The sequence below is a fragment of the Lampetra fluviatilis genome, chromosome 46, assembly GCF_964198595.1.
Source record: "Lampetra fluviatilis chromosome 46, kcLamFluv1.1, whole genome shotgun sequence".
Classification (NCBI taxonomy): Eukaryota; Metazoa; Chordata; class Hyperoartia; order Petromyzontiformes; family Petromyzontidae; genus Lampetra; species Lampetra fluviatilis.
The window spans coordinates 9498897-9524334 of record NC_136320.1 but is presented as its reverse complement, the minus strand read 5'-3'; the positions used below and the strand labels follow the sequence as shown (position 1 = coordinate 9524334).

General features: G+C 50.6%; 1 protein-coding gene across 1 annotated transcript in view; it reads right to left on the bottom strand.

The window, feature by feature from the left end:
* Positions 1 to 25254, bottom strand: part of SGTA (small glutamine rich tetratricopeptide repeat co-chaperone alpha) — a 40328-nt gene extending 15074 nt beyond the window's left edge. Inside the window, exons 1-7 of the mRNA XM_078877112.1 lie at positions 25172 to 25254; positions 12031 to 12190; positions 10830 to 10939; positions 9235 to 9328; positions 8373 to 8472; positions 5514 to 5618; positions 4604 to 4742 (exon numbers count right to left, since the gene is read on the bottom strand). Of these exons, the coding sequence (XP_078733238.1) occupies positions 4604 to 4742; positions 5514 to 5618; positions 8373 to 8472; positions 9235 to 9328; positions 10830 to 10939; positions 12031 to 12130 (648 nt within the window). The 5' untranslated portion in view covers positions 12131 to 12190; positions 25172 to 25254. The remainder of the gene's footprint in view (positions 1 to 4603; positions 4743 to 5513; positions 5619 to 8372; positions 8473 to 9234; positions 9329 to 10829; positions 10940 to 12030; positions 12191 to 25171) is intronic.
* Between the last annotated feature and the right edge of the window lie 184 nt (positions 25255 to 25438).

Below are 25438 nucleotides of genomic sequence, written 5' to 3'. Positions count from 1 at the left end.
GCCAGCATGCAAGCAGATGTGGGTACATTAATGCTTGTCTGTGTGTGTGTACATGTATATTGGGGAGCGGTAGCGTAGCAGTTAGCGTGCTGCGCTACAAACCTGGCAACCCGAGTTCGATTCCCACTCACGGCCAACATCAGTGACGATTATCTGAACCGGTCCTGGCCCTCCCGTAGGTCAATTCAGCCTCAAATGAGTAGTTGGTGCGGTGCATAAAAACATCGCCACTAGCGAGACAAAGGCGGCTGGGCGTGGTGCTGGCCACCCACCCACTCGTGTGCCGATCTGGCCTTCACGGGTGCTCGCTAACAGCACTTGCCCCAACAGTCTGTTCAGGCTATACGGGGGTGATTTGTCTTTGCACGTACAAATGCGTATGCATGCAGGTATGAGTTCGATTCCCGCTCATGGCCAACACCAGTTGGACATGAGCGGGAATCTGAACCGATCCTGGTCAACCAAGCCTCCCTCGTGGCGATGTATAAACATGGCCACTAGGAAGACAAAGGGGGCCAGGCATGGTGCTGAACACATACCCCCAAGTGTGTTGTCTTGGCCTTTATAGGTGCTCGTTAACAGCACTTACCCCAATAGTCTGCTGAAGAGTATACAGGGGATCTGTCTGTCTTGTGTGCGCATGCATGCTTGTATGTCTTTGTATGTGTGCATGCATGCATATATGTGGATGCATGTGTGTGTAGAGGTGTGTGTGTGTTTGTGTGGAGGTGTGTGTGTGTTTGTGTGGAGGTGTGTGTGTGTGTGTGGAGGAGGCTCGTGAAGGACGCTGCTGGGCAGTTGGAGGCAGTCGCCCTCCAGCAACAACGGAGGGCAGAGGAGCGACGCTCACAACAACGAGTGGGGGTACTTCTGGTGCATCTACCAGTCATCTCAGTCAGCCAACCCATGGCACCTGGGTCTGTCCCGAGCACTGGCGGAGCCAGTGGGGGGGTTGGTACGTGCCCCCCCAATGATCCGATCGAAATTAGGGATTTCGATCGGATCATTGGGGTTTATTTGTAATAAATCGGCATTTTGCGACCCCCACTGCCACTGTGTGGCATATTATTACGTGCCAGGGCCTCTATGAGATGATAGGACAATATTCTGAGTCCATAATTGGCAATAAGTAACGGCAAAACGACTTCCCTGAAGGCATTCACCTTCAGCGAGCGCGATGCCGATCACACACGGTTCGAATTCGACCCTCGATCGATGGCTGCGCCATCGCCGCACACGCATCGATTAAAGAGCAAGGGACTTACTAACAACTTCTATAATTTTTCATTGCTGGAGGGGTTGCCCCCCCTACTTGAAAATCCCGGCTCCGCATTTGGTTCCGAGACCTCCTGTCAGCGAGCCTTCGACACTTCACGTGGCCTCAAAGTGCACCTGGTCTGGCACAGGCGCCGTGGTGATGTCACCATCACTTAGTGGCAAATAGCGGGTATTGGTGTGTGGAGGTGCGTGTTTGTGTGTGGGTGTGGAAGTGTGTGTGGAGGTGCGTGCGTGTGTGGAGGTGCGTGCGTGTGTGGAGGTGGGTGCGTGTGTGGAGGTGCGTGTGTGCTTGCATCTGCTGGACTACATAGTGACGGACCAGCGGATGCGAGCCCATGTCCTTGACACCAGGACCTACCGTGGAGCTGATCTGACCTCTGACCATCGACTAGTCATCTGTAAGATGCGCCTGCCATTCTTCCACTCCGGTGGTGGGTGTACACCCAGGACCCCATTCCAACCAAAAGTGGCCTGGTCTCAGCTAGCTGATGAAAGTTGCAAGCGAGAATTTCATCATTGCTTGCAGCTGGGGTTGGCATCGTCCCCCACTCCACCTGATGTCGAGGGTAAATGGGCGAGGTTTAAGACTGTGACTCATGCAGCTGCAATGGCTGCTTTGGGTACGCGGTCCAGACCTCCCCAGAAACCCTGGCTGACGGAGGAGGTGTTCAGGTTAATTGAGAAAAAGCGACAGGCCCACTCTCATCGCCTACAGCATCCCACGTCAGAGAATGAGGAGGTTTACCGCAGCCTTCGCTCGGAGGTTCGGAGAGCCGTAAGGCGCTGTAAGGATGGGTGGTGGTCGCGGGTTGCTGAGGAGATGGAGTCTGCCTCAGTGGCCCGCGATCACAAATCACTATTTAACTCCATCAAAAAAGTAACCTGCAGCGCCACACCTATTACCATCATTAGAGGAAAAAACGGTGATCCAATCTCCGACCCCCAGGGACAGGTTTGCAGATTTGCTGAGCATTTCTGTGAGGTCCTGGGGGAGGGAAAATCTCTCAGCCAGGAAAACATCATGGCACAAAGTGGGGATAACCCTGCTGAGGCTGCGGTGCCTCAAATATTGGAAGAGGTCACCCCCTGTGAGTGGCTGGCTGAGGTACCAGCTGTTGAGGAAGTACTGAGGGCGATCTGGAGTCTGAGACCAGGGAAGGCACCGGGCAGAGATGATCTCCCAAGCGAAATGCTGAGGGAGGGTGGCGTTTGTGCACAGACTGCCCTATATGACATCATAACAACAGTCTGGACCACTGGACGGGTTCAGCAGGACTGGAAGGATGCCCTGGTGGTCCCCCTCTTTAAGAAGGGGGACCGTACCGACTGTAACAACTACAGGGGCATCTCACTCCTCAGTGTGCCGGGTAAGGTCCTGGCAAGGATTATTCAACATCGCCTTGCTAGGCACGCTGAGGAGAGGCTTGCGGAGCCCCAATGCGGTTTCAGGAAAGGGCGGTCCTGCACAGATGCCATATTTTCTGTCCGTCTGCTACAGCAGAGGTGTAGGGAATTCCAAAAAGACCTACATCTCTGCTTTATTGATCTGGTCAAGGCCTATGATACCATCAGTAGGACTGGGCTCTGGGTTGTTCTTCGTGCTTTCGGAGTCCCTGACCCTCTGCTCACGATCATTAAGGACCTTCATGATGGTGAGCGGGCCCGGGTAAAACTACGTGGCCGGGAGTCGGAGCCTTTCCCTGTACACCTTGGGGTGCGACAGGGATGTCCTCTGGCTCCCACATTATTTAACATCTATTTCGACTGCGTAGTTCGTGAAGCCTTCAATAGCTGTACCGGGGGAATTACCATTTGGTACAGATATAATGGGAGGCTGATCGACGCCCGGGTGCGATCAAGGGATGGCTCCCTATTGGTCAACCACGTTATGTATGCCGATGATTTGGTAATAGCTGCTCATTCAGAAGAGGAGTTGGAGACGCTACTGCTGAGACTGGAGCGTGCCACTAAGAGGTGGGGCCTTACCATCAGCCCCACCAAAACTAAGCACCTGCCTGGGTATTTTGTACCATCGGGCACTCCACCCCCACAACTCCCAATCGGTGATGGGGCAGTTGTGGAGAGAGTGGAGAGTTTCCCATACCTGGGCAGTGTGCTTATGACCGGCTCCAGTTTATCAGCAGAGGTCTCACTCCGAATCAGTCGAGCGGCAATATCTTTTCATCGGTTGCGTAACGCTGTGTGGAAGCTACCTGGTCTGTCGCTCCGCACGAAGCTTCAGGTCTTCTCGGCCACGGTCATTCCCTCCCTTCTCTACGCTTGCGAAACGTGGACCCCCCTAGTGGAGCATCTTCGCCGGTTGGAAACATTTAGGCTGGCCTGCCTACGATCCATCCTGGGTTTAACCAGGCTGGATTGTGTGAGGAGCTCACAAGTCCTTGAAAGATCTGGGCAAAGTCCCATCAGTGAGCTCCTCCGGCAGGCAAGGCTGCGTTGGCTGGGTCATGTAGCCCGCATGCCCAGCCACCGCATGCCTAAACAGCTTTTGTTCGGCCGGATCGAGGGGGCTAAACGGGCGCGGCACGGGCTAGAGAAGAGATGGAGTGATGTGGTACAGGAGGACGTGGAGCTGAGTGGACTTGCCGATGACTGGTACCAGCGGTGTCAAGATCGGCCTCTGTGGAGGAGGCTCGTGAAGGACGCTACTGGGCAGTTGGAGGCAGTCGCCCTCCAACAACAACGGAGGGCGGAGGAGCGACGCTCACAACAACGAGCGGAGCGCCGGGTGGCTAAAGCACAGCAAGTTGGCACAGTAGGGGGCACAGGTGGTGGATCAGCCAGTCATCTCGGTCATCTCGGTCAGTCGACCCGTGGCACCTGGGTCTGCCCCGTGACCTCCTGCCAGCGGGCGTTCGACACTTCACGTGGCCTCAGGGTGCACATGGCCTGGCACAAGCGTCGTGGTGACGTCACCGCCACTTAGTGGCGAATGGCGGTTGTTGTTGTTGTTGTTGTGTGCTTGCTAACAGCACTTGCCCCTACAGTCTGTTAAGTCTATACGGGGGATCTTTTTCTTTTTGCGTGGAGGTGTGTGCGTGTGTGTGGAGGTATGTGTGCGTGAGGTGCACGTATGTGGTGTGTGTGTGGTGTGTGGAGGAGTTTGTGTCCGTGGAGGTGCGTGCATGGCACGTGTGTGTGTGGAAGTGCGTGTGTGGTGGTGCGTGTGTGGAGGTGCGTGCATGGCACGTGTGTGTGTAAGTGCGTGTGTGGAAGTGCGTGTGTGGAGGTGCATGTGTGTGTGTGTGTGTGGAAGTGCGTGTCTGTGTGTAGGTGCATGTCTGTGTGTAGGTGCGTGCGTGCGCACCGGGCTCGTGGCCTCCCTCCCTCTGCTTTCGGCGAGCTCCAGGTTGCCACGGTAACCCTCGTTGTCCGGATCGAGCTCAACGGCTCGACGGTAAAACTCCACCGCCTCCTCGTGCTTCCCCAGGGAGGTGAGCGCGAGCCTGCGCGGCACGCACACGGCCACGCGCCGACAATCATCGTCACAGCAGCGCCGCCGCACGAACCACCGCCACGCAGCACCGCGCAGCAATTCCAACGACCACCGGTCAGGGGCCACAGGGCTTTCCTGCTCTCATTGGTTATCTCTCGTTCACAGCCTTGAGAGTCAGGGGTGGAAATTGCGCATTGCTGTGGCGGGGGGGGCGAGTCTATTTACTGAACAAAAAAAAAACTGCAGCCAACTTCCTCAGAATGTGGTACAAATTTTATTGACCCCGGTGGCATGATGGGCTGAGACGACCCCCCAACTAGGATTTAAACTCGCAAACTTCCAATTGCGAGCCGCTCGCTCCACCGCTGAGCCAGCTGGCTGGTTATTTACCACTTGCCGACCAATTGACTTGGGTTTTAATCGCTTTGTCTTTGTACCGATTGTGCTCTAAAGGCACTAATGGCACCTGTCATCAGTATCACATGGCAGCGCACCGCTGGGCATTAGGTAAGGCCCGTGACAGAAGGTATCACAGAACTGCTCGCTGCTGGGATGCAGCCATTAAAACACAAAATCATTCACACATTTGCTATTCGTATGATTCTTGCGAGCGTAAAGCTACCACGAAGGAAGGCGCTGTGTTTTACAGACGGGTAGAGCCTGCAGTGGTTTCGCAGTAGGGGGCGGTGACATGGCTCAGCGGGAGTTCAGCACGGCCCGCGCGTGCGGACGCGTGCAGCGTGTGTGTGCACGTGTGCGCGCACGGCACAGTGCTGCTCACCCCATGCGCCCGTAGGCCTTGCTGTAGTTGGGGTCGATAACGATGGCGCGCTCGCAGTCCTGCACCGCGCCCACGTAGTTGCTCAGTTTGCTGTAGGCGGCCGCCCTGCTCCGCCGCGCGTCCCGGGGTCGTGGCGGAGGGGAGAGCAAAGCGGGGGGGGGGGGGTCCGATGGCACAGGCGAGGGAACGGACGCGCGTGTGAGCACAATGCGTGATGCGTGCGGGCGCAGCAGTGTGATCGTACCACAGGTGTGTGTATTTGCAAGTCAGTGTGGGAAAGCTGCGAGGCCCAGGCTATTGTGAGCTCGCCACCGCATCAACGGGAGGCTTATGCCCCCAATGAAGGTGAAGATCGGTGGGGGGATGGAGGCAAGGCTGATAAGTCAGATGCATTCTATGACCTCTTGTCACAGGTGCTGGCAATAGTGTTCCCTTGAGATAGAGTAATCCTGTTGAGTGACTTTAATGCCCGAGTGGGTATGATGTAGGCCGAAGTGATTGGAAGGCATGGGCCAGATCAGCTCAATAATATTGGTAGGAGGCTGCTAGTCTTCTGTGCAGCCCATGGGCTTGTAATCACCAACATGTTGTTTCCAGAATCGGTGCATCCACACAACATCATGGATGCACGATGGGTCCAATGCAAGAACATCTAAGTAAGCAACAACATATTCTTTGGGTCTTTCGGTAAAGTCACGTATATAGGTTCAAAGATCACAAAAAACTCCAACGCTTCGATCACAACACAAGCGAACGTCATCAGGAGGCAGACTTGCAAAAACCGTCTGCCTCAGCAGCTTTCCCCCTCTTTTTTCCTCCTGACGACGACCGCTTGTGTTGTGATCGAAGCGTCGTAGTTTTTTGTGATTTTCTTTGAACCTATATACGTGACTTTTTTACCGAAAGACCCAAGTAATATGAATTCCTGCAGTCACGAAAGCTTTAGGTCAAGATTCAAGTCAGAACAATACGAATGCGCATTGATGACACGTTGAAGGCGGCTCTCTGAAACAACTGTTGCGGAACTGGCTCAGACTCTGACCCCGAAACTGCACTGGCCATATCGCAAGAGGTTTACACGCGGGCATAGCAGGACGCCGCGAACTGCGGATCGTGTCGATTTGGGTCTGTTCAAGCTGGTACGCACTGATCGGCGAGATAGGACGGAGCAGACTGATGGAGAGACTCTTGAAGACGAGTCGGCATACTTTATATGCAATACTTTACTTAATAGGTAGCCAGTAAAGCTCATCACGTATCAAACTCGTGGTCGGATCAAATTTCTGTTTCCTCACTATCAGGCGAGCTGCGGCATTTAACACGGACTGGAGTGGCCGTAGGTGAACAGCGCTGGCACAGCCGAAGAAGCTGTTGCAGTAGCCCACGCGGCTGATGGTGAATGCCTGGACGGGCATCCTCGAAGTCTCCACAGTTAAGAGTACGACGGACTGTGCGCAGTTGTCGAAGCTGGTAGAAGCACTGTCCAGCCAGGCACCTGATGTGAGTATAGTGACAGGAGCGGAAAATACGGGTCCCATGTCCTTGACAACAGGACCTACCGTGGAGCTGATCTGCCCACTTCATGATGGTGAGCAGGCCCGGGTAAAGCTGCGCGTATGGGAGTCAGGGGCAAATTTCTGTTCACCTTGGAGTGCGACAGGGATGTCCTCTGGCCCACATAGTTTTAAACATCTTCTTTGACCACGTAGTTCGAGACACTTTCCATAGCTTTAGTGGAAGAATTTCCATCTGCTACAAATACAATGGGAGACTGATTGATACTCAGGTTCTCCCTATTGGTCAACGATGTTGATGATCTGGCAATTGCTGCTCACTCTGAGAAGAAGTTGGAGACGTGACTGCTGAACCCGAGCATGATACTAATAGATGGGGCCTTATCATCAATCACGCAAAAACAAAGCACCTGCCTGGGTATTTTATGTTATAAAATACTCAACCACCTCTGATCTACATGAATAATGGGCCAGTTGTGGAGAGAGTGGAAACGTTTCTGTACCTGGGCAGTGTGCTTATGACCAGCTCCAGTTTGGAAGCGGAGGTCTCACACGGAATCAGTCGAGCTGCAGTGTCTTTTCATCAGCTGCACAATGTTGTAGAAACTACCTGGCTTATCGCTCCATACGAAGCTCAGGGTCTTCTCAGTCATGGTTATGCCCTCCCTTCTTTACGCTTGCACATTGTGGAGCCCTTTAAAGGAACATGTGTCATGTTTAAACATTCAGACTGGCCTTCCTATGATCCATTCTGCCCTTGTGAGGAGCTCACAGATTTTTGAAAGATCTGGACACAGACCCATCAGTGATTTCCGATGGTAGGCAAGGCTGCGCTGGCTGGGCCATGTAGCGGGAATGTCCAGAAGGGGCTAAATGGGCACGGCACGGGCTAGAGAAGATGGGCTGATGCGGTACAGAAGGATGTGGGGATGATTGGATTAACCAATGACTGGTACAAGCAGAGTCAAGATTGGTCACTATGGAGGAGGCTCATGAAGGACGCTACTGGGCAGTTAAAGGAAGTTGCCTTCCAGCAACAATGGAGGGCAGAGGAGCGACACGCACAGCAATGAGCGGAGCGCTTGGCGGCTAAAACGCAGCAAGTTGGCTAATTGGGGAGCACAAGTGGTGCATCTGCCAGTCATTTCAGTCAGTCAACCCATGGCACCTGGGTCTGTCCGTGACCTCCTGCTAGGGGCCTTCGACACTTCACAAGGCATCAGGGTGCACCTAGTCAGGCGCAAGCGCCATGGTGACGTCACCACCACTTGGTGGCGAACGGCGGTAGTTGTTGTTGCTGTTGTAGCTGCGTGTGTAGTTCTGTGTAACTGTGTGTTTAGTTTACCGGTTGCAGAAGTAGACGGCGTTCTGCTGGTGCAGCTCGATGGCGTGTGTGTAGCACTCCACGGCCTCGGAATAGCGCTCCTCGCGCATGTACTGGTTCCCTGCACACGGCACAGCACGGCATGACGTCACGACGCATTCACATGCACGGCCGTCACTTAATACTGCATATTTACTACCCAAAAGTCCGCTTCATAGTGGACGTTAAAGTTCCCTTTGACGTTATCCGACAAAGAGTCGGCCACATGTGCTGGTGTCACGGTTCAAATTTGCCAAATTAAATAAAGCGACTTTCAAAGTGTTAAAGCGGTAAAACCACACAGCAACACGGCAGACGGCATCCCCCTGTGAAACACAGCGCATTTAGGATAGCGCTGCACTAAAAGAAAGGTGAGAGCACCACAGGTACTCAATTAAAAAACTACTGACTTTTATTTTACCAGGTAAGGCCCACTGAGCTATGAGCTATTTTTCAGAAGCGACCTGGTCACAAATGATAGCTCAACGAAGTGGCTTAGCATGTGGACATTTATAGCAGCCAAATACTCTAAAATGCGTGATGTTGATTCTAAATGTGGAGGGAAAAAACCGGAGGACCCAGAGAAAAATCCACGGGGAGAACACGCAAACTCCAAACATACAGCAGGCGTAAGGATCGAGATCGAACCCACGACCTCCTGCATACCAGGCGAGGCAGTTAACATCTCTCCACCGTAGCGCCCCAAATTACATGTATAATTATCAATGAGCGAAAACAAGAGCATTAAGGCAACGCTACATATTGCTGGTAAAGATTGCGAAAGTGAATATTAATGCTTCATAGTGACTTCAACAAGTCCTAGTGGCGTGTTGTGAGCGGTCACCCTCGTTCTTGTATTTGTCAGCTCGAGTTCTATCTTCTTCTGACACCGTGCAGTCGGGGAGGGCCTTCTCTTGACTGAGGGGTGGATTTGATGCCTGAGCCGGTGGGGGAGGGGGGCAAGGGTGGGGGGAGCCGAGGGTCAAAGAGCGGAACTCACGGCATTAACACGCAGCCAACACACCGGCGATTGCCACTTGCTTCAGCAGCAATAATGGCAAAAAGGATCTCCGCTTTGTAAACGTGGCCTTCTCCGACAACGTGGACTGTTTTCTGCATCCAGGACCCATCAAAGAAATCGTAGTCATTATCACGAGCAGCAATCCCCTCAGGTAACAAGATGACAATGGGGAGACAATGCAATTTGTAAGGCGCAGGATTTTTCACAGAGATAAATGACTGTGATTGAGACGAGGAGCCAAGTTTAGTGTTACTCAAACGTTGGGTGAACGAGGCGAGGCCTATTAGTATGGACGTAACATTAAGCAAATACTTTTTATGTATGACTCTTTAGGCCTCGCCTCCTCCGTCTTTATGCCCCACCCCTTACTCATTAGGCCCCACCCCTTCCTCTTTCAGCTCCGCCCCTTTCCTTTATGGAACTTGCCCCCTTCTTCTTCATCAGGCCACGAGGTTGGGCTGGTTTGGGTAGTGGCGAGGGCTTGTTGATGACGTTGGGGGGTTTGCAAGCTTCGGATGGAGCGATAGGGCCAGGTAGTTTCCACAGCGTTATGCAGCCGATGAAAAGACACTGCTCCTTGACTGATTCCGAGCGAGACCTCCGCTGCCAAACTGGAGCTGGTCATAAGTATGCTCCCCAGGTACAGAAACGTTTCCACTCTCTGCACAGCTGCCCCATTATTCATGTATAGTGGAGGTGGTTGAGTATTTTATAACATAAAAAAATACCCAGGCAGGTGCACCCCAACGTGAACATTAAATTGCTCCGACTCCCATCCACGCAGCTTTACCTGGGGCCCACCCACAATCATGAAGGTCTTTAATGATTGCAGGAAGAGGACCAATGACCCTGAAAGCACAAAGAGCCCCGAGTCCTGGCCTATTGATGATATCACAGGCCTTGACCAGGGGTGGGCGGGGGACAGCAGGGGTGCTGGGGCGGCTTCGCGATGACCACCAAGATCCCTCTTAGGGAAATGATAATAAACTGAGTGAGGTGGGGGGGGGGGAAGCCAGGTTGCCCTGAGAAAACCCAACACATCCGCCGGGATAGCGGCTCACTCAGCTGCACAGATGAGTCACCAGAAAATAGGCACGGAGCAATCCACGAGAAGAGCGAGCCAATGCATTGTCACCATCCAGGCGTCACAATTCAATTCTAAATATTTTTTTGTCGATTAAATTTGAAATACTTTATTCTCATAATCATAAGATTATAATATCCACAATTCAATTCAACTATTGTGGGCACAGGAATCAATTTTAATCACTTAGTCTCTGTGATGTCACAGCCTTCATCGGATTGCTACTTTCAGTGCCACCTCGTTGGGCACCAGATGTTTGCTCAGCAGGCGGGTGGGTGGTTGTCTCACTGCTCACTGCACACGAAGGCTCCCTGGGGGGCTGTGGGGGACTCACGGGCTCGTCTTGCGTCGCCTCCACGAAGATGTCGAGCAGCGGTCGCGACACGGCGAGGTGCGAGTCCGCCGCAGTCACCCCAAACGCCGTCTCCAGGCACTGCGTCGCAACTACCGACGTGGATGCACGGGGAGACAGTGAGACGCACGGAGACGCACGGAGACGCACGGAGACGCACGCGGAGACAGTTAGACGCATGGAGACGCAATGGGACACGCGGGGACACAGGGAGACAGGTACACGCACAATGATGCACGGGGACGCATGGAGAGACAGGGAGACGCCCCTGATGCATGGTAACATAATGGAAACGGACGGTGAGACAGGGAGAAGCGCGTGATGCATGAGGACGCACAGGATCGAAGGAACTCACGGGCAGACAGGTCGACGCACGGTGACACATGGGGACACACAGTGGCGCAAGGGGATGCACAGGGAAAATACCAGATGTAAAAAGAAGTACGGGAAAGCAGGAACACAAAGAGACCCACAGAGACACATGGCGATGCACAGAGACATGGGGACACATCATGGCAATAAAAAACGAGGACAAAATCCCCCATATAGCTGATAATAGACTGTTAGGGAAAGTGCTGTTAGTGAGCAACTATGAGGGCCGGCACGGGACACGAGGGGGTGGGTGGGCAGCACAACGCCCGGCCGCCTTTGTCTCCCCAGTGGTAATGTTTACACTCGACCTCAGGGAGGCCTGGGACCGGTTCAGAAAATCATCACTGGTGTTGGCCGTGAGCGGGAATTGAACTCGGGTCGCTGTGTTCATAGCGCAGCGAGCTAACCGCTACACGGCCAACACATGGCAACGTACAGGTATGCACGTGAGCACAAGCAAAGCACAGCACTGGAGAGACTGGGAGGGCAAATCCTGCTCACGAGTGTTGGCAGGGTTGTGTGAAATCACGCGGGGAACAGCAACACACGTTCCACATTCGTATATATCCCAATGAGTGGCATTTGCTGACCGTGCAGCACAGCTCAAAAATGTCGGCTGAGCTAACCTAGGGGAGGAAAGCACCAACTGCTTATCCAGAGTTAATAAGTAATTGTTGTTGAACCTCACGAGAAGCCTTTACTGAGAGGGGCCTGGTCACATCAGGCTGCATCATCTCCGAGCACCATCACCGCTACGACCGCCACCAACACAGCCATCAACGCCATCACTGCCACCACCACCACCACGTACCTTCCAGACTCTCGGTGGCGTCCTCCGACAGCGTCCCCGCGCGCAGCTGCTCGTTCAGGAAGCCCAGCACAGCCACCGCCAGGCGCTGCACGTCCGACATGGCGTCCCGTGTGTGTGCGTCCGTCTGTCTCGTCCCGTCCTGTGTATCCGCGTACCAAGCCTAGTGGAGAAAAACGCGGCCCACGTTACTCCCTCGCTGGAAACCCAAGGCATTCGTCAACAACACCGTAGCCTTAAGGGGGAAAAAAAAGGAAAATAATAGAAATAGGTGACGTTTGGGGCAATGGCTCTTCTTCATAGCACACCGATCACATCGGATCTCCATGTCACCCACCCCAAATGTAACGGAATACGCAAGCCCAAAAAAATCCAGCATCGTTGATGTTGGCGCATTCTTCAGGCACGACAGAGCCAGCACCAGAACAATAATGGTTTCTTAAAATATTTCATCTGGATAATCCTTTGGCATGAAGCATCTCGTTTGCTAGGGTGCCAAGGGTGTCAAGTGACACACAGCAAACATGCCATGATGTGTATATAAACATTTCTACTTGTATGCATGTTGAACTGATTTCACACCGTACGTAGCCAACCGTGATAATCGGAGGTGCGGGGGAAGGACAAAAATGAAAACCCGGTCTTAGCAGTGCAAAATCTTCAGACTTTTCGTCAGGAGTGAACACATACACACCCAGCTGCCCCTCTGTCGCTGAGGAGGAACCACCCTTTGCGAAGAGCAACAGCTATAGAACAAAATCTTCCCTTGTAGATAAGAGTGACGTGAGTTTAAAGCCAGATCGGTTTCTAAATGTTTTAAAGAATTGGGAGACATGCTGTAACATATCAGTGTAAAGTGAATCGTGTTGAATCTGCTACCCGGATGACATCACTGGAGCACACGTGAATGGAGATTTAACGATTTTGTGAAAATCTTCAAATTCATGGCAGACAAGCTTGGGGCAAGCGACATACACAACTGACACGTAACCACAAATCTCCCTCTCGCACATTTTAAGGATCATCACTAATTCCGGGGGTAGAATTTGATCCAAGACTCGGGGTCTTTTTCGGCTGTCTCGTTTGTAGAGTGTTGTTTGCCTAAAGGCAACATTTAGTATTCATTGTGTATATAAACAATTCATTATAACACACGATTCAATACATGCATTATGCGATAAGCAATAGATTTTAACGGATGAACAAACGCATCAAATACTCGCCTTCTAATTATACATTTACAACATAAGAGCAATACACCTTTGCGTTGCGTCTTCCTGTAAGGTGATCGCTAAATAAAGTCCAAGTGTCCCCATAGTCCAGGATTCTGCATTGCGAGGCCCGCGGGCCACTGGGCGTCCATAGTGGCCTTTAGTGCGGCCCCTGACGTGCAGCCTCCGACAATGCACAAAAGTGAAAACACCCCCGTTATCGTGCTGCTGTGAAACCCAATGGTTTCAAATGTGTGGCAGCCCTCACACTGATGATGTCTTATCGGCGAAAATGGCCCCCTCTGAAAATTAGTGAAGAACACTGCCACAGCACAATAAGCATTTGGCAGCACTCATCTTCAGTGCCAGTCCTAAGCCGGAGGTGGAAATTCCACTTACTTACTGTGGCCAGGAGCAGTCTCTCCATTCAACCTCCACTGCCGGCATTATCATTCATAACAATAACGTTTCGTTTTATATATAGCGTCATTGTTCATGCAAATTGCATCTCGCGATTAAGCTGGAACTCAAACAGGCAGTGAGCAAGCACCACCAAGAGTTGCTTGAGCTCTGCAGTCCTATATATATATTAACCCTTTCCCATTCCGATGACGTACGTGTACTTCAGTTTTTCTTCCAGTTCCGTTCCGATATCATAAAAGTACATCATAAAATAACTTTATTGATACCAAGGCACCCACAAGGTCATGCGGGAGGGCGCGTGGTACAGTTTGGCACCAGCTATCATAGAGTGCGGTCGTGTCGCTGCACTTCTCTGCGGTGAGTATAATGTCTATAATAACAGCGGCGCTATGCCTATCTAAATAAAATTAATGCTAACCGCTTGCCCGTCCGAGATTCAGCGGTGTACAGGACACCCACCCTGCAACTTGCAGACGTCTCGGAACGGGAAAGGGTGAAGAGGTTTTCAGCCAATCAATGAGTGTTTATACATATCGGAGGAAACCAGAGCACCCGGAGAGGATCCACGTATGCCAGTGGACAACATTCAATCCCATACAAAAGGGACAGAAAATGTTCGTCCACACTTTGCTGTACCGACTTCTCTTGGTGAGCCAGGGTATGGCACCTCAACATCCACAGAAAAGGAGTTTGAGATTCGTGTGATCCACCGACCCTCGCTGCCTCCAGTGATGGATTATTGGCGTGCGTAGCCACCACCGCCTACGCATTTTCCATATGCTGAATTCCTCTTGATATGCAAATTATTTTGTTTAGGCGCTCTTCTTCCCACCTCCCCCCCTCTAACCCAGCTTAAATATACGCTCCAAGCTTGGTGGTGTTTCATTCTTCGCCTGAGGACGGCTGCTTGCGTTGTGGCCGAAACGTTGTGAGAATTGTTTTATTATGTTTTATTTTTATTATTTTATTACTTCCCTTCTACGTGACTTTACCGAAAGAACCAAGAAGATGAGTTAACATGAGTTTGTAATATTTGTGTGTATCTCTGTGTGCAAGCTATACTCCCAGCAATAAATTGGCAAATGTTGACAGCCGTGGTCTCCTTGGAATCAGAATGGTTGTTGGAAGTGGCTCGTTGAGCTTAGAATTTTCGTTAAATAAAAATTAAGCGACGTTGAATTGGTCCGTTACTGAAAATGGGATTCCTACACTCATGATAAATTAATTGAAATGTGCATGCGAGAATCAATTATTTACAATGCGTGATAATTACATGCAAATGATATGCTAATAGTATTCATAGGCTAATGGGGACAACAAAACTGTGCGCTGCTGCTTTGGCTTTCTGCCACCAGTGTAGTCAAAGAAGAGATTCATCATTTCACTTGTTTATCATCATTTCACTTGTTTATAATTATTTCACTTGTTTATCATATTTCACTTGTTTACCGAGAAAGGCCTCACCTGAGCCTCGTGACTCCTTTTCAGGAGGTTCCTGCCAGGTTTTTCACCGCAGGGGGCGATGATTTCTCCGTATATATTCCGATGCGGTGTGATTTTGAAAAGCTTAGACCCCGACGCCGGTTCGCATCGGCCTATGGGTGTACGCTGGAACTTCTTTCGCACCATATGTAGCCAACGGTGCTCATCGTCACGGGATCTTTGACGTCCACAGCGAGCGAAGCACGCGACGCACGGCGTTGTTGTACGGTTGATGCAAACCACGGAAATAACCAGAGGACGGGGCTGCTGGATTGGTGATCCTCTGCAACAAGCAGAGAAAACCTGCTACCACTGGACCACATTCATAATAGGCAACCAAGTTCATTGTAATGGGTGGGGGAGGGGGATCCAATATATGTTAACTCATTTCTAAAGGGTCCTCAGCCTAAACCATGCGGACAGCCGCAGTTGTAAAGGATTTTGTGTAACATTGGCCACGGAGATTTTCTTCCGGCGTTCACCCAAACGTTAAAGGTGTGTTGCCCCCTCAAAAAATGTGAACACATAAAATGCATTCCATCATCAGAACCGGAAGCTTATTTCCCACAAAAAAAAGCCCATTGAGCTATAGCTCTTATTCAAGGGCGATTCGACCAGCAATCAAATACCATCACAATATTAGTTCACACTAAGGCTGCAGATTAAATTTACAGGAAAAGCTCTATCCGGCACTTTACCATCCGGAATGTTCCATTCATTGGCGTCTGTCATAAACGGCAACATACAACTTCATCCAGCATCTTGCCGTGTGCTTCTCATAGATCTGCTGTTTACGGGAGCTTCAGGACATTGCCGAGTGGTGGTCGCGTGAGTGGTAGCCTGTACATCAAGTTCTGCACCACAGTGTAATGCACATACAGGACTGCACCACTGTGTACTGTACATACAGGACTGTACCACTGTACCACTGTGTACTGCACATACAGTACTGCAGCACTGTGTACTGTAAACGGCCCCACTGCTCCTCTCCAATCAACTTAGAATGCTCTACAACTGGCTGGTGAGTATCTCTGCAACAGAGGATATTTCACATTTCATAGTTAAAATGTAGGCTTAGTTTCTTCCTTCAAAAGTTGTGCGTACTTGAAAAGTTTGGTGAACCATAAGCATACGGGAGATGATCGATTATCCAGCGGCTTCGGAAGGCGGCGCCGGATTTTCATAAACGCCGGAAAATCAATAATCATGTTTAAAATAGCTTTTTCATGCACATCCTTGTATAACATTAAGTTTTTAGGCATTGTGTATGTGTTTTTGGGGGGGTTTTCGATTAGTTTCCGATATAAAATTGGCATAAGTAAAGGTACGAGACAAAAATAAATATCCTACTGCAACAAGTTACTGCATTTACTGTACCGTTCTTCCCACTCCAATCTCGAAGACTCTGCATCATGGGGTGATGCAATATTCATTGTTCTGTGATGTCTCTATACTGCTCACGAACGCAATCGAACACATTGTCTTTTGTTTCAACAACAACAACAGCGACATGGGTTTGGCGATCGCCAGAGTGATGCAGCCTTGAGACCGGTGAACGCTAAATTACACGCACACTTTTCGCCGGATCGCATTGTATATTTTCTGTTTTTCCGAGTTATTAGTTATGAAAAATGTATATATGTGCAGTATTTTCATTGTTTAAGTTGCTGTATGTAGTGTACAATGTACCGTATTTAATAATTGACACTGAAATCAACCATAGCTACTTTTTTTGTCACGCACACGGTGCCGATCGCTGGACTGGTACAGCCTTTGGAGCGGTTTTACAGCAATCGCCAGGTTACATGCTGGTCTCACCCGATCGGCCCAGGACCGCCGGATAATGTTGTATGCCGGATAATTGCGTGCCGGATAATCGATGATAAACTGTAACCGTCAGATAATCAGCATATTTGATTCACTGGCACCATCCATTCCCCATGGATAACAGAGATGTTCCTGTAGTTGTAAGTGGAGTGAGATGAGAGCAGAAATGAGTCCTGAGAGACCCTCCAAGACGGGGAGTACGAGCTTGATCTTGGGGCTGGATTGGGAGCCAGTACAGTGGAGGGATCGGAGTATCGGGGTGACGTGGGGGTGATGTGGGGGTGATGTGGGGGTGACGTGAGGGTGATGTGGGGGTGACGTGAGGGTGATGTGGGGGTGACGTGAGGGTGGTCTCACGGGTCAAGAGTCTGCCAGTGGCGCTTTCCTGTTGTTTAGGGAACTTGTTTACTTTTTGTGTCACACACACCAACCACACAGGGCTTCTGGAATGGACTGACAAATACCAGACACCAAACACAGCAAGCACCATACTCTTAGTTCTTTCGGTAAAGTCACGTAGGTTACCTACGTGACTTTACCGAAAGAACTAAGAGTATGAATCCTTGCAGTCACGAAAGCTTCAAATCTAGAACAGCAAGCACCGTTGTGCCTGCCCTGTGTGGACTATGAAAAGGCGTTTGACTGATGTATCTGAGCTCTCAAACACCAAGGCCTAACTAAAATAGATATAATTAACACAATTTATAGAAACTGGAACAGCTACATTCTACATTTGAAGCTGTCGTGACTGCAAGGATTCATATTTTACCTACGTGACTTTACCGAAAAAACCCAAGAATATGGAACAGCTACAATCTGAGAATGCTTGAAATGACAAAATGCATGAGTAAGGGAGTCGGGATGGGAAACATGCTTCCACGAAAGTTATTCATGGGCGCGGTTAGACTGTTTGTTGAAAATGTAATCAAGGAAATAAGGGCAAAGACGGACGCGGAGAAATGTTTACCAATTTTAGATTTGCTGATACAGTTGTAGAGGAGTAGAAGAGGGTAGTGGCGTCATGTGCGCTGTCCGGTGTGATGGCGTCACGGGACGTGGGATCATGCGCTCTGGACGGCGCACATGACGTCACGGCTCCTCAAGTATAAAGGGGGGACCCCGTGACGTAAGCGGGGTCGTAGCTGGAGTCAAGGGTCGAGAGAGTGTGAAACGGGGAGCCAGGGGCAAGAGGGTAGGGATAGGGGATAGCACAGCGCCAGGGCTGGACGTGGCTGTGCTGCTCGGTCGGCCGTGTTGGCTGATCCCACGGCCGGCTCGGAGGAGACAGCACAGGGCAGCCGGCTGTGCTGGGACCTAGTGGGACCTAGCTCGGGACCCATAACCCCTGGGAAGTTGTTACACACTGGTGTGCTCCCAAACTTTAATAAACCCTTGGCGGAAGCCCTTAACCCTACCTCCGTCTCCGAGTGCGTCCCAGGAACTTCTCAACACAGTTATAAGAACCGACGGAAATGAACTGAAGGGAATGGCTGAGGAACTGAATGAAGACAGCTGGAAAGTTGGACTCGATATACAGGGCGCTTAAAAAAATGTTAACACTTATATGGGACTATCGTTTTTTATGGAAAAAGAACGGATAATAATACACCGTAACATGATAACAAATCTATGTTTATAGCTAAAAAAAGTAAAAGAGTCTCCACTTGTTCGCCAACATTGTCAACGCGTGCCTGGAATCTTCTCCAGGTGGTCTCCAGAGCCCGGAGGCACATTTCTTGTGGTATTGTTGCCAATTCTCGGAAGTGTTAACAATTTTCTGAAGCACCCTGTATATGAACAATCATACAAGCTAATAATTTTATGCAAAAAAAGAACACATTGTGATTTATGGAGCTCTTAAACCCACCCCCCCCCAAAGTCATGCCCCAAGTACCGGTCCCCCTTTCTGAGACAAGGCCAAATCCCTCGACGCGAGCTCCTTCCGCCCAGATGAACGGCGGTGGGCATCAGTGAGCACACTGAACCACTGTCATCAACAAGGAGCTCATTACCGACCCCTCACAGGAGCTTCCTGGGATCGACCTCTCACCCAGGCAACATTGGTCAGCCCTAAATTGCTGCAGAACAGGGCACGGCAAATGTAGTCACCTCCTTCATCATCTACGGAATATAAAGAACAGTCGGCATCGTGACTGCTGCGGTCACCAGAGCCGGATCATGGGCCAAATTATCATTCCCCCGCACCTCCGATTAGCACGGTTGGCTACGTATTGTGCGAAAGAAGTTCAACAAACATACAAAGATCCTACACTGCCCCCTGCCCCGCCGGTTCACAGGCAACATTACCGACATTCACTGGAGCCTCTACAGAGGCTATCGATTGGCTTAATAACCTCAATATTCACACAGATAACGCCGCTAATTTGACCTCACCATAGAAAAAAAATAAGATTGTGATTAAAACACAGAGGGCATCGGAGAAGCCATTTCAGACGCTAGAAAGATTGGAGAAGGGGGCTGCTTCCTATTGCACAAGACAGTGGTGAGAGGCAGGGAGAGTGACAGGTTTATTTATTAATTGGGCTTGGGCAGGAAATATCACGAGGAGAGATGATGGAAGATGGTCAAGAAAAATTACGAGTGGCAATGAACGGAAAGTGTCTGAGAGTCCATCCACCGAGGGGATGGACCGATGAAGTCGGCCCACATGCGAGGTGAATGATTACATCGCAGCACCGTGGAAGCTGGCGGGGGCTTGGGAAAGAAACCTTCATCCAGCAGTGGATTGACCATGGCTGATGCTGATGAGGATGATGGGCAGAAGGCTTGGATGTGAACTGTGGCTCAGCGATCTGACACGAGGATTAGTTAGAGTCCCGGGCCACCCGGCCACCTCCACATTTTATGGTCAATCCACTGGAGTTCAACTTTTAACGTTTTTATTTTAGGTCCTCCTTGTGACGAAGCAAGGTCAGATTTCAATGACAACCCCCAATGACACTGGAGACATTCCATTCCGGCATGAGATCTACAGCGGCTGCAAGCACCAGCATGAACAGCCGTCTCTGCCCAGAACCCTTAACGAGCTGGACTAAGAAAACAGTACAAACATTTTAAGCGAATCAAAATCGCCTCGCGCTTAATCATTAAGACGTAAGAATTACATTGTAATGGAAATGAAATAAACTCGTGGACGAGCAGAAAAATGAGGCATCACTGTATTCGCACGAGTGTGTGCGCACACTATTAGGAGTCATTAGCGAAGGAGCGCGGGGAAATGATGCGTGCAGAAGCCAGCCGCGGGCTGTGGCCCCGCCGATTGATCGCGATGCAAATGACTGAAACCCTGCACCTCGACGCAGTGTCTAATGAAGGCACCTAGCTCTTGTAAAACAAGTATTGTTACATTGACTATCAGTGCCATATATATTGTGTGCCTACAGTGCCGCACTGCCTGCTAAGACACATGCTTCAGAAACACGTGGTCATGAATGCGGAAATATAGAACTGAAAAGTGTGCAAAGAATCACAGAGAGATGCATGCTTGGAATTACACTGAGAGGAAGACATGGATTAGAGAACAAATGGACATTGGCGGTACACCGATGCAGCACAACACACGAGTCCTCATAAAACAGTTGGACAATGTCGCCGTTGCCCTTGAATGAGCTGCAGACTCTCCATCGGAAGTTGCCTTAGATTGAGCGGCTGCTTTCCCATTCGAACGTGACATGATTCATCGTCTTTTGATGCCAACGTCCGCCAAGAAATAATTCTGGAAATTAACAGAGGAATCGTCCAACCAAATCTAGTGCACGAGTGAAATCTGCCTTTGGAACATGGCGTTAGCCAATCGTCATCAGGCTGGGTGCTGCTATACGGCAACAGACTCTGAAGCTTCGTGTTCAGCTGCTCATAACATTGGTCTTCCGACTGCTTCGACATCATGAGAACTGATTTTGACGCACCTCGCAAGATTTTTTGACCGGGGTTGTGAATCGCAGGAAAATAAATAATGTTTGCGAAAATGCTTTTGTTATATACTGCGCCACTCCGGTATACCGCCAATACCTTCACATGCAGGCTAATGATAGCATCCAAACTATTAAGGAGTGTAAGTGTGGCTTGCGCAGGACGCGAAATGGCTAGGAGACATGATGGTCAAGAATAATAGCGGAGTGGCAGCCAAGGAAAAGAACGCATCTGAGCGGACGTCCAACGAGCAGACGGAGTGATGAGATCAGTTCATGCGCAGGCACGAGGTAGATTGTTGCATTGCAGGATCGTGAGAGGTGGCGGACGATTGGGGAGGCCTTCCTCCAGCAGTGAATTGATAATGACTAATGAGGACAATCAATGTTTTCTTATAATCCTACACAATCGGCAACACCATATAGATTAAGATGTTTTCAGTCAAATAAAGAGTTATTAATAAGTGGGGAGAAACCGGAGCACCCACAGAATACTCCCCGCGTGCGCGAAGGGGCAACAGGTGGAGAAGGGTCCATATTTTGCTGTACCACCTTCACCTGGAAAGCCAGGGTTTGGCACCTCTTCCACAACCACTGAAAGGGAGTTTCGCAATATTTGTGCTATCCACCAAACCTCGCTGCCTCCAGAGCTGGATTACATGAACACATGATATGCAAATATGTGTCAATCAAAATAATAAATTCTAACATGCATGATCCATGCATGTGTCGTGAGCATAAGAATCGATTACATTAATTATATGATACAGCGTTGAATACCTTAAACTACAATCTAGAAACGAATTGTGACTCGAATATTGGAACGAACAATAACTTTGTCACGTGAAACAATTAGTTGTGCATTTTGACATGCCTTCCGTGGATTTTATAAATAAATGTTTACAATAAGGAATAGTAATTATAACCACCATTCGTCACTAAGTGGTGGTGACGTCACCACGGCGCTTGTGCCAGATATGTGCACTTTAAGACCATGTGAAGTGTCGAAGGTTCGCTGGCAGGTCACGGGACAGACCCAGGTGCCATGGGTTGACTCACTGAAATGACTGGCAGATGCACCACCACCTGTGCCAACTTGCTGTGCTTTAGCCACCCGGTTGTTGTGAGCGTCGCTCCTCTGCCCTCTGCTGTTGTTGGAGGGCGACTGCCTCCAACTGCCCAGCAGCATCATTCACGAGCCTCCAAAATTACACCTTCATATAATTATAGATAGCTGATTTTCACCAATTATATTCACCTTGTTACACTATTTAACCCTGTTAATTAAAATCAATCAGCACTCGCCTATAATTATTAAATCCGCTCTCAGGCATGGCTGTTCTGACGATTGCAGAACACTTATTCAAGAACACAGACCAGGAAGCGCATTCACCAGAAATCTCAGCTCTGCAAACACTTGCTGATGCTGGATGTAATCACCAGCAAAACGTCTCATAAACATCTTATAAACATCGTATAAACATAATTAAACTATACTCTTTGGTTCTTTCGGCAAAGTCACGTATATATAAAATTAAAATAATAATAGGTTTTACCCTTTCTGGAAATAAAACAAGTGTTAAGATGTTCAAACACCAAATAGAAACCTTCTGCAAGGAAGCAAGACTGCATTAACCACACACAGTACTTGTGGTGAACATGCAAACAAATATGCTCGAATAATATTTGCAGTGTCTTTGAAACTGATTGGCCTACACTAGCTTTCTTTGGTGTTTGAACATGTTAACAACTCTTTTATTTCCAGAAAGAGTAAAACCAATTCTTATTTTTCATACTTTGATACTTGCAAAAATGTCCCAAGTTTGCTTGCTTTTCAACTTACAGTAATCGGTTTGCTGAAAAACAAAATCTATTGGCTCGTTTGTCCACGTGATAACTTTAATTGTTTGGTGTGTCGGCTTGTGGAGGATGCATGGCTCTGACATTATACTTACATGATCAAACTAAAAAAATACTAATGACTAAATTCAGAGCCAGCACGTCCAGCAACCGAGACATCACTTCCAGCTGAGTTGTACGAATGAGGTTAAACCTTTCTAAAATCGATGCTCAAGAATGCAATAAATCACTTACTCAAATGGGTTTTTTATACCGTTTTCATTTTTAAACTGTCCAAAGAGTAACCTCAAAAACTGGAAGTAAACCCGTCTCATCTGGCTAAGAGTGGTCACCACCGGGCTCTCAGATTGGCCTGGAAGCACACGCTGCAGATACCACACAAAACCTCACCCAAAGCAACCCTCACTGCACAGCGTCGGTACGGCATTGTGACCTGTTCGAAATGAAGTCGTGCGTTGTGTCAAATACGGAACCCAGCAATTTGGAGGAAAAGAGCCGGTGGATCACATATGTATCGACCTCAGGGCGGCTAGTTGGCTGTACGGCAATGAGGCTAATGAATCCATCTGTGCGGCCCTTAAGGAGTGTGATTCCTCGCCCACACAAAGCACTCAGCACGACAGAGACGACCTCTTGATCATCACCAGCGAGAGCTCGGAGAGTGCAAGTCCTCTTCATCAAGGGAGAGAGATGTGCGGTTTCAATACAAAGTGTCCACACATCTCAATGCTGGCGGCCGACAACCTTGACTCAGAGAACGTGTCCGAGGTTAATGACATTCGTGAAAGGCCTCTTCATCGCATTCATTCAGTTACATTCTAATTTTGATTGACGGAGTGACTAAATGAGCCCACATCCCATTGGCGGGGGGCACTGGTTGAGGTTGAGAGTTCTCATCCTGTCAATCTGCAAAGGTGTTCCACGGATTACCACAAAGGAAATAACTTGGTGGCGGCGGGTTTTATTGTCTGTGAGGACGGGAAGCACCTCCACGTGAATTCCCCCTTGCGCATATTAAAACTACAAACATCTTCAAAGAGATACGTTCCTGAGTATAAAGCACATCATTCTCGTCATCATAGTACTTCTTATATCATAGGGCGGGTAGTGTGTAGACGATACGTCGCAGGTTTAAGTTTGTGAGCCGTTTTGGCGCGACGAACGCGGTCAAATTCTCTCCTGCGAGCGAGCGGCTCAGGCGGCCCCCACTGCCGGGTGCGGGTGGCCGCTGCTCACCCCCCTCCCCCCCCCGTGGGTCTCGGCTTTAGTGTCCCACTTGTGGGAGCGAGCGACCAGTCGCCGCTACGACGCGGCTGATGGGAATCGTTCCTACATCACAGTACTGACCGCAGCAGCACGATGACGACTGATGCCCAAACTGATCAGGATGGTCTCCAGCAACAGCAGCAAGGGCATGACGACGACGATGATGATGACCGTCATTTATAAAACCGTCGTCTTATCTGCGCATAGCAGCGATGGCCGTGCCACGCAACTCCCCTCTCTCTGATCGTGATGAACTCAGAGGGAGTCACGGCCACTATCCCCCGGTGACTGCTCAACATCATCAGCAAGGACACGCGGAGGAGGAGAAGGAGGAAGAAGAGGAGGCGACCCGCGGCTGGCGGAGTTTCGGATTCATTCGGGGCCCTTGGCCAATGCGAGGCAGCCGCAGCAGCCACGGACAACAACAACGAGCGGCGGTGACTCAGCGAGACGACGACCCCCGCTGGGATGTAGAACAGCCTCGTCACGACGACGACCTGGCCCCCTCGTCACGGCGAGAGCGGCGGCGGTGTCACGGAGTGACGCGGGCGAGTAACGCGGCGAGTGGGGGGGGGGGTGCGAGTAACGAGGTTGAGCCGCGGAGTGACGCGGTCTGAGAGTTGCTGTGGACTCCACTGGGGGGGGGGGGGGGTTGAGCTGCAGAGGCGCTTATTCAATAGCCACCCGGCCCGGAGCGGTGGAGTGACGAGCAACGCAAAAGTCGAGTGACGTGGAGCCCCCCAGAGTGACGTGGAGCCCCCCAGAGTGAGGCGGAGCCCCCCAGAGCGACGTGGAGTGACTAGTCATGCGGTGGAGTCGCGAACCACTTCCTCCTGGGGGGCCCGACGGCCTCTCCCCGTGACCCCCCGTGACCTCCCCCCCATGACCCCCCCGTGACCTCCCCCCCATGACCCCCCCGTGACCTCCCCGTGACCCCTCTCCCCCCCGGGCCCCCTCCCCGGGCCCCCTCCCCTTTCTTCCCCCGAGTTCTGGAAGATGCCGCCACTCTGGGACAGAGCAGCGGGGAGTGCGCACGTCAGTAGCGCAGCCCTCGCGCTCACCTCACCATCACCACCACCTCACTATCACCACCTCTCCTCACCTCACCACCTCACCACCTCACCACCACCACCACGTCCTCACCTCGTCTCACGCCACCACCACCACACCGCCTGCCTCCTCCTCACCACGACCCGGTTCTTCTCACACGAGATCCGGTTCCTGCCCCACCGGAAGCTGCCCCCTCCCCCACCCTCTTCGCCCCCATCCCACGTGACCCCGCGCGGCTCCACGTGCTGCACGAATGGGGCTCCGCTTGACGTCGTTGGTTCGTTCGTGTCAGTTTAATGTATTAGGTAGAGCCCTGTGAGTCATTCGGCTCTTGAATCGGGTGCAACCGCAACAAACAAA